At 40.7% G+C, this 10,192-nt stretch overlaps 1 protein-coding gene across 2 annotated transcripts; it reads right to left on the reverse strand.

Annotated features, from left to right (window-relative positions):
* Positions 1-850: 850 nt before the first annotated feature.
* Positions 851-6,117, reverse strand: LOC311148311 (microphthalmia-associated transcription factor-like; the record flags this gene model as incomplete). 2 transcript variants are annotated; one of them, XM_084185232.1, is made up of 9 exons in its annotated part: positions 5,947-6,117; positions 5,116-5,319; positions 4,745-4,840; positions 4,082-4,196; positions 3,780-3,872; positions 3,231-3,287; positions 3,011-3,086; positions 1,505-1,652; positions 851-1,279 (listed from the first exon to the last, which is right to left on the reverse strand). In XM_084185232.1, the coding sequence occupies exons 1-9, from the start codon at positions 5,977-5,979 to the stop codon at positions 851-853; spliced, it is 1,251 nt and encodes a 416-aa protein (XP_084041358.1). In that variant the 5' UTR covers positions 5,980-6,117. The 2 variants fall into 2 exon arrangements, with proteins under 2 accessions (XP_084041358.1, XP_084041359.1); XM_084185233.1 differs by lacking the exon at positions 3,780-3,872 and having other exon boundaries at positions 4,043-4,196.
* Positions 6,118-10,192: the final 4,075 nt, after the last annotated feature.

The raw sequence follows: 10,192 nt of genomic DNA on the forward strand, positions 1-10,192 counted from the left end.
GAGTTTTGGTGGGCGGCCCTCTCTTGGCAGGTTTGTTATGGTGCCATATTCTTTCCATTTTTTTATAATGGATTTAATGGTGCTCTGTGGGATGTTCAAAGTTTCGGATATTTTTTATAACCCAACCCTGATCTGTACCTCTCCACTACTTTGTCCCTGACCTGTTTGGAGAGCTCCTTGGTCTTCATGGTGCCGCTTGCTTGGTGGTGCCCCTTGCTTAGTGGTGTTGCAGACTCTGGGGCCTTTCAGAACAGGTATATATATACTGAGATCATGTGACACTTAGATTGCACCCAGGTGGACTTTATTTAACTAATTATGTGACTTCTGAAGGTAATTGGTTGCACCAGATCTTATTTAGGGGCTTCACCAATTTGGACTATTTTGTGTATGTCCATTACATGAAATTCAAATAAAAATCCATTTAAATTACCGGTTGTAATGCAACAAAATAGGAAAAACACCAAGGGGGATGAATACCTTTGGTGAGATATCACTCCCTGACTCATTGTCATCAAAGTATTTATAAAATCAGACCATGATCTATTAAAACAAACTATTAAAAAGTAATTTAAACTCAATACATAAGAGAAACTGAACTAAATTCAGTTTGATGTCTTTCAGAACCCAATGATACCATATAATAAAAAATTAAAATAAAAAATAGCTATGAAAAATGTAATATGTGTAAACACCTGAAAACAAACAAACTAACTAACTAACTAACCAACCAGCAGCTGGCTGAAGTTATCTACTGAAGGGAGTTGTCTGAGGAGGCCTCAACACAACATAGAACAGGTTGGAGGGATGGAGATAAAGATGCAGGTGGGGGGAGTGGCAGCAGTGAGTGCTAACAGCTCTGGTCGTTCTCTTCCATGCTTATGCTGCCTGAGCAGCTGCTGTCCTTAGAGGCCCCGGGCGAGACAGAGGAGAGCAGGGGGTCTCCCCCTCCCACCGGGGACAAGATGTCGGCCATCAGGATGTCACTGAGCTTCAAGGCCCCCTTAGTATGACCGCCGTAATGCCTCTGGTCGCCTGAGACACCCCTGTGGCCCTCGGTGTAGGGAGATGCTCCATCGTTGAGCTCCAAGGTGGTGTACTGAACCTGGTCTGGAGTGCAGGCTGGGTGGTGTTGGTGTTGGGGGTGGATTGGGTACAGATCTTGGTGGCAGTCTCCCAGGGCTGGCTCCTGCTTGATGCCTCGGGCTGAGCGCTCCGCTGAGCAGAGGGCAGATGAGGCTGTGGTCAGACCATGGGCACGAGCTTGCATCTCCAACTCCTGAACCCCATCAAGGGAGGGAGAAAGAGAAAAGAGAAAGGAAAGCGAGAGAGTGTTATCAACATTGTCTGTCTGTATGCTGCATATCTGATCCCATCCAGAATATAGAAGAGCCTCATCTCAATTCAAACCTACTTTGATTGGCTAATACAGTGTGTGACATTTTGAAGGCATGGCTAGTAGCTCCTTTTCTCTCCCAGTGCGCCACGGCCTACAGTGCTGTACCTGTATCCGCAGCATCAGGTGTCTATTGGCGTGCTCCAGCTTCTTCTGTCTGTTCTCCAGCTCCTTGGCCCTCTGCTGCTCCCTCTGTAGCTTCCTGATGTAGTCCACCGACGCCTTGAGAATGGTGCCTTTGTTCCAACGCATATCCCTGAGGACCAGAAAGGGGCACGGTAGGCCAGCAAGATTTTATCAGCCGGAACTGTTAGCATTCTAGAGTCCACTGACAACGTTCTAACTCACACTATTCTCAAGGGTATGGATGCATTGGAAATAAACTGAGGCATTGATCTATAATTATCGTCAACTCTAACCTAGGGTGAATGTCTGACCCATGATATATACAGTGGGGTCCAGAATTATTGGATCCTTTGATAAAGTTGAGCAAAAAGACTGTATAACATAAATAATACAAATACTGAGCTAATTGTATGTTAAAAAATAAATATATTTTATACTAATACAATTGCTCAGAGAAAGAGATTTCATTTAACAAAAAACGCTAAAAGATAGGGGTTAAAATGTTTGGATCCCCTGTTTTTAATACTCCAGTACCCTTCCCTTTGCGAGGATAACGACACTGAGCCTTTTTCTAAAATGTTTTATGAGATTGGAGAACACTTTGGGAGGGATCTTAGACCATTCCTCCATACAGAATCGTTCCAGGTCCTCAAAGGCCAAACCCACCATTGGTGTTCGTTGCCAAAGACCTCTATTTTCATGTCATCTGACCATAGCACCACCTGGAGTTTGCTAAACGGCATTGGCACTTGGATTGGACCAGTGCTATGGTCAGATGACCATTTTTGGCCATGCACACCAGCGATGGGTTTGGCCTTCGAAAGAACAATGCATATGCAGTAAAATACCTCATCCCTACTGTAAAATATGGTGGTGGATCTTTGATGTTATGGGGCTATTTTGCTTCCACTGGTCCTAGGGCCCTTGTTAAGGTCAACGGCATTATGAACTTGACCAAGTACCAGGATATTTTAGCCCAAAACCTGGTTGCCTCTGCCAGGAGGCTGAAACTTTGCCGCAAGTGAATATTCCAGCAAGACAATATCCACAAATAAATGGTTAATTGACAACAAAATCAACATTTTGCAATGGCATAACCATATTGAAAACCTGTGGTTTAAATTGAAGAGGGCAGTCCATTAGCGCAGACAAATTATACAAGGATATGGAAAGATTCTGTACGGAGGAATGGTCTAAGATCCCTCCTAGTGTGTTCCCCAATCTAATAAAACATTTTAGAAAAAGGCTCAGTGTCGTTACAATAATTTTGACCCATATCATTTTGAGATTTGTTTTTATTACTTGTTACACAACATCTCTTCCTTTGAGCAATTGTATTAGTATAAAATAATATATAATTGTTCAAATTTTTGTATTATTGATTTTATAAAGTTTTTTTTGCTCATCTTTATCAAGGGATCCAATAATTCCAGACTGTGCTGTATCTGATAGAAAGACTTAAAATCTGCGTCAACATACGCAACTTACGGATCATTTGATTTTGGAATCATTGTCCCCAATTCTTTGATCCGGTCGTTGATGTTAAACCTCCGTCTTCTCTCAACTACAGCAAATAGGGCCAAGATGAGAACAATAAGAAACAATCAATCATGCAAAATGTAATAAAGAACAGGTAATATCACAGCATATCTAAACAACCCACATCATATTACTAGATAGCTGATAATTACAGTATAACAAAACTCACTCAAATTATGGTTATCCTTCTTCTGTCTTTCCTTTGCCATTGCCCTGACCTCTGCTTCTGAAATAAAGCAGTTAGCATTAGGTATGGACAATGACTCATAAAAACTACAGATGTAGGATCTTAATTTGATAACCCTGTTGCAGGAGAACATACTTGCAATGCAGGAAATGTAAAACGTGTAGTGTATTTGAGGTTTAAAATGTGTAATTTCCACTGTGACATTTCAGATTTGATTTTCCCTTATGAAAAATGTATCAACCCCTACAAAATTGTACATTAATTATAATCCACATAGTAATTCACATTTCCTGCAGTTGCTGCAGGATTATTTTCAAACTGGATCAATTTAAGATCCTACATCTGAAAGACAATGGCAAACATTGATGTTGACACACAACAAACAGTTATGCCAGAAACATTTAGTTAGTCGGGAAGAAAATAAATGAAACTGTGCTGAGCACATTAAAGGCTAAGCAATATGCACCCGTGTAACCTAACTCAAACTCACAGTTAGCTAAAGTAAATATGAATATGACTATGCAGACGTACCTACAGGAAACCCTTCAGGCCTTGGATAGTTCTCAAACTTGCCACACGATCCAGACTTGTCCAGCATGTGCATGATGGCCGGAGATTGGGAAACTATTTGGCACATAAAATGTTCATTGCATTTCTCCTTATTTTGAATTACAAAATAACAAAGTTTACAATAATCAAAAACCATATCAATGCAAAGCACATGCATACACATTTCCCTGACCCTTTTACACATATTGCTCAGTCACAAAGGTCTGTAGAGTAATTGGTAACACCATGTTTGAATCTTTTCCATGTAATGGGGTCATGCTCACCTGAGTATTCCCTTTTGATGTTGGGCAGGTTGGCAGGGCAGGAGTTGATGGCCAGGCCTGGAGGGGGCATGCCCTGGTTACCATAAATGTCCAAGAGGTTAGTGTTGACAGCGATCTGATGAGACAAGATAACATTTCATTTTTTTCATTTAATTTACTTACAGTTAGTGAGTGCATACATTTTCATACTGGCCCCCCGTGGGAATCGAACCCACAACCCTGGCGTTGCAAGCGCCATGCTCTATCAACTGAGCTACACGGGGCCACAGACAATAGTAACGTTAGCAGGGTAAAATATACCAGGTGGTGCTTAAACATTAGTAGTTAACCCTTAAAAATGTGTTTACACAATGATCTGTAAGCAAACACTCTGCTGTACTTGTAGACACATCTACTATGAAAAGGCTATCTGGGTTTTCTACAGGCAGGTAAGAAAACCCTGATGTTTTATTGTCACATAGGCCTACATCGGATAGGCGCAGTAAGATGTGTTGTTCTACAGGGTCAGCCATAGTAGTATGGCGCCCCTGGAGCAAATTAGGGTTAAGTGCCTTGCTCAAGGGCACATAGACAGATTTCCCCCTTGTCGGCTCAGGTATTCGAACCAGCAGCCTTTCGGTTACTGGCCTAACGCAAGCAGACAGTAAATTAAGACAATCATACCGTATTGGCCATCTGAAGCCCTGGGTCCATTAATCCAAGGATATCATCGTTATAACTCGATTCCAGACTAATTATGTCATCAATGACATCATCCATCTACAATAAAAAAAACTAAAATTGAATTCGAGATAACATATTTTCTAACAGACAGTGATTCAATTAAGGGTTAATCAACAGACAATACAATTTCCTTCTAAATTAATATGTATTATCCAACTCCATGGTGTTACTACCATTCATTACTCAAATACACATTGCTATGAAGCAGAAGTAATGGAAAATTGGCATTTATCATGGTTTTAAAAGCACACTGAATTCACACACACTGCATTGTAGCTCGGCATCTATGGCCATGTTGCATGTTGTGTTACCTCTTTCTCACAGTTGACGTTGAGGGTGAGTAAGGCCATGGGGCTGTTGGGGGCACTGTTGCCCGGCCCCGGAGGCATGCCCCTGTGGTCAGAGGACTGGTTGGGGCAGGGCAGGGAGCCAAGCTTGCCCAGGTAGCGCTTCACCTGCTGCTGCTGGGCCTGCTGGATGTGGTACTTGGTGGGGTTCTCCAGATGAGTCTGCACCTGGAGGAGGGAGGGAGGGATGGTGTGAAGGAGGGAGAGTTAAGAGAGGAGAGGGAGAGACATAAGTGAGAAAGTCAGAATCCTCAAACGCTGATATGATGGGTTGATGATCGTTGGTCATGTTGCAATTGTGCTATGCACTCAAGAAAAGAGCTCTCATATCTCACTGAATAAACAAGAAACAGCCTTGAAAATGTTTCCATACATTTATAACAATGATAATAAAGAGATAGCATTAGTAAAAAGAGTAAAGAAACCAAATGGCATTAGCATTGAACTTGGTTACTGATTAATATGAAAATAAAATAAATGTCAGCTGAACTAGTGATACAGTACTTGACTTGACCAGAGAAAGTCAAGTATGGGTTGAAATGTTATAAATTATCAATATTACTAGTAAATCCCAAAGCAGTAAGCAGTAAGCAGTAAGCAGACATTTACTTTCTTTTCATGTATATTTGTTTCTGTGCTATCTCTTGATAGTTAAATATCCCTAGATATAAATACATGTATTCACAATCCATGTCACACGTTCCATCTGAATAAATGTTATGTTTATCTTACCATACCCCAAAAGAAAAGGGGGGAAAATAAAATGTATTTCAATCAGCATAATACTGGACCTACCTGATAATGGTGGTATTCAAGCATCTCCAACATATTGCACAATTTATATTCCAACTCCAAAAGAGAGATGCTTAAAACCTAATTATATTCCCTCTGAAAGTCTATGCAGGACCAGAGAGGCTGTCTTCCTCTGTCATGCGCTGCTTTCAACACTGATAATATTGGGAGGAACACCTCTAGCTCAGCTTATAAAAGGCGGAAAAAAGTAATTAGCTACGCATGTTAACAAGTCTAAGTGAGACACGATGAACCTTTTAAAGGTTGTGATGATTTATGTAAAATATGAATTTATGCCTTTATGGTGCTAGTTTGACGTCAGAGTGGGAGTCTTACAAAGAGGCTCTTTTTACAGCCTAGGCCAGGTCACCCTGTCTACTGACACTTGCCCCAGGCCAGATAACTTCTCATCTCCTCTTTAACCCCATGCATAGCTGTTGCACACTGGCTGGTTCCTCTGCTCTTTTTGGATGATAGGATCACTGAGCTAAAACTATTCTTGTAAACTACAGGCTTCACAATAAAGTAAAATATATACTGTATTTTTTTGTTTGTCTAAACATCTTAATTGAAAAAAAAAAAAAAAAAAAAGTGATTACGTTGCTGAAGGGAGGTCTACTTTATTAATTGTTTACTCAAGCCTGAGAGACAGCAGATTGTAATAAAATGTCTATGTTTCTAAACATGAGCCTTCAGCTACCTGTAACATTATCTCTAATATGAAGTTACTCCTGAATCATAACAGATACCCATGGACAGTACATCACTGCATTCAAGGGTTCCAACAATAGCAAAGATGACCAACTGATAAATTAGCAATTATAAACCAGTAATGAAAACAAAGATGTCTTGTTAAGACATTTGCTTGGATATACACTACCAGTCAAAAGTTTGGACACACCTACTCATTCAAGGGTTTTTGTTTATTTTTACAGTTTTTTGCATTGTAGAATAATAGTGAAGACATCAAAACTATGAAATAACACATATGGAATCATGTAGTAACCATAAAAGTGTTAAACAAATCAAAATATATTTTATATTTGAGATTCTTCAAATAGACACCCTTTGCCTTGATGACAGCTTTGCACACTCTTGGCATTCTCTCAGCCAGCTTCATGAGATAGTCACCTGGAATGCATTTCAATTAACAGGTGTGCCTTTTTAAAAGTTAATTTGTGGAATTTCTTTCCTTCTTAATGCATTTGAGCCAATCAGTTGTGTTGTGACAAGGTAGGGGTGGTATTCAGAAGATAGCCCTATTTGGAAAAAGACCAAGTCCATATTATGGCAAGAACAACTCAAATAAGCAAAGAGAAACAACAGTCCATCATTACTTTAAGACATGAAGGTCAGTCAATATGGAAACTTTCAAGAACTTTTAAAGTTTATTCAAGTGCAGTCTCAAAAACCATCAAGCGCTATGATGAAACTGGCTCTCATGAGGACCGCCACAGGAATGGAAGACCCAGAGTTACCTCTGCTGCACAGGATAAGTACATTAGAGTTACCAGCCTCAGAAACTGCAGCCCAAATAAATGCTTCACAGAGTTCAAGTAACAGACACATCTCAACATCAACTGTTCAGAGGAGACTGTGTGAATCAGGCCTTCATGGTCGAATTGCTGCAAAGAAACCATTACTAAAGGACACCAATAAGAAGAAAATACTTGCTTTGGCCAAGAAACATGAGCAATGGACATTAGACCGGTGGAAATTTGTCCTTTGGTCTGGTGTCCAAATTGGAGATTTTTGGTTCCATGTCTTTGTGAGACGCTGTATGGGTGAACGGATGATCTCCGCATGTGTATTTCCCACCGTAAAGCATGGAGGAGGAGGTGTTATGGAGTGGGGGTGCTTTGCTGGTGACACTGTCTGTGATGTATTTAGAATTCAAGGCACATTTAACCAGCATGGCTACCACAGCATTCTGCAGCGATACGCCATCCCATCTGGTTTGGGCTTAGTGGGACTATCATTTGTTTTTCAACAGGACAATGACCCAACAAACCTCCAGGCTGTGTAAGGGCTATTTTACCAAGAAGGAGAGTGATGGAGTGCTGCATCAGATGACCTGGCCTCCACAATCCCCCGACCTCAACCAAATTGAGATGGTTTGGGATGAGTCGGACCGCAGAGTGAAGGAAAAGCAGCCAACAAGTGCTCAGCATATGCAGGAACTCCTTCAAGACTGTTGGAAAAGCATTCCAGGTGAAGCTGGTTGAGAGAATGCCAAGAGTGTGCAAAGCTGTCATCAAGGCAAAGGGTGGCTATTTGAAGAATCTCAAAAATTAAATATATTTTGATTTGTTTAACACTTTCTTTGTTACTACATGAGTCAATATGTGTTATTTCATAGTTTTGATGTCTTCACTATTATTCTACAATGTAAAATGAAGAAAAACCCTGGAATGAGTAGGGGTGTCCAAACTTTTGACTGGTACTGTAATTCAGAGTTTAAAATATGTTGTACTGAAGCATGTGTGTATCCATCACGTGTAGAAATTGACTGTAGCCAAGCCTTGCCAAGCTCTGGAGAAAGACAGTCTGTCTTACCATCCAAAGTCCAAATGTTCAAATCTGTAACTATCTAATATTTCCTTTTCAAGCCCTTTACAAGAATCCTGGGTTACAAAAACCATGACAAAACATGGGGTAAATGTGAAAGGCAATCAAATGTAAGTTCAATTCAGATACAGGGTTCAAACAGTCTACCCTATGACCTGAACAAAAATCACTGGTAGAATAACTTCAAATTAAACCAAATACTGTTAGAGAGCATTTACAGCTGTACTCTTATCCACCAAAAAACACAGGCAACAGAATATATAAACTACTTTATAGAATGACATTTGAATTCACTGGTGTGGTGGTTAATGAGCTCAGGATAACCAAATGTGTGGATGACAGAGTCTGGTTATTTGGAAAGGCTTGAGGCAGATGGAGCTCCTCACAACCCCATTCACCTCCTGAACTCTTGGCTCAACAACACAGCAACAGAACCAGACTGTTCCTCCCCCGGGCCCTTATTGGCTGGGGTAATTTAACCTTGCAAATAGTATCTACAGTAACAACTGACACCACACTAGCATCAATAGAGAATATCGTACAATGTTCTACTATAACATGGTAATAAGCATTTACTGGTAGGCCTATTTGTTTTATGCAACAAAAACAAAAAAAAGGTAATTCAATGGAAGTGCAATGCTCAATGTAAATTGGCATTCCCTATTTCTAGTAATTCCCAAAGGAATGTATCCTAACTGGCAGGTCTATTAATAGCGCTCTGAGGTATTTTGGGAATTCCCCTGGGGAGAGTCGAAAGTTATTTCAGGCATGTTAACATGTGATAACTGAAGGGGTCAAAGTTGAGAATGTATCCTGACCAATTAAAACGTCAGTCACCCTCTGGGCCAGCCTTAAATGTCCTTTAAATGCACTGTTCGTCAACAATAAGAGGTGGAGGAATTGTGCAGAATTAGATGCATCCTAAATAAATCAAACCATCAAATAATATTTTCTAAATGTTAGAGAGGTGGGAGCAATCCCTGATTTGTATCTAAATGGCACACCTGGCACACCAAATAATCATCCAACAATCCTAGACACGAAATTACAGGTGACTTTGGCCTCTGAGCTGTAATTGAGGAGTAAGTACTAGTTGCACTGTTTTTGTACATGTGTGTTTGATTATAAAAAAATAATTAGCATGTATGTTTTCTTAGAAAGCGCAATAACAACACATGCTGAACAATCTGATAAGTCTCTTAACGTCTTGACATGCAATTAACACTATTATTACTACTAATATGACGGCCACATGCACAACCTCCAACAGTAACAATACATTTCATCATTATACATTTACATTTTAGTCATTTAGCAGACGCTCTTATCCAGAGCGACTTACATTATTGAGTGCATACATTATTTTTTTTATTTTTCATACTGGCCCCCCCTGGGAATCAAACCCACAACCCTGGCGTTGCAAACGCCATCCTCTACCAACTGAGCTACATCCCTGCCAGCCATTCCCTCCCTTACCCTGGACGACGCTGTGCCAATTGTGCGCCGCCCCATGGGTCTCCCGGTCACGGCCGGCTACGACAGAGCCTGGATTCGAACCAGGATCTCTAGTGGCACAGCTAGCACTGCGATGCAGTGCCTTAGACCACTGCGCCACTCGGGAGACAATTATACAGTGCAGTAGACAGGCAAATGTTGCTGCAAATCTGACATATGGAAAACA

This window comes from Coregonus lavaretus, assembly GCF_964263955.1.
Source record: "Coregonus lavaretus genome assembly, chromosome: 20".
NCBI classification, from domain to species: Eukaryota; Metazoa; Chordata; class Actinopteri; order Salmoniformes; family Salmonidae; genus Coregonus; species Coregonus lavaretus.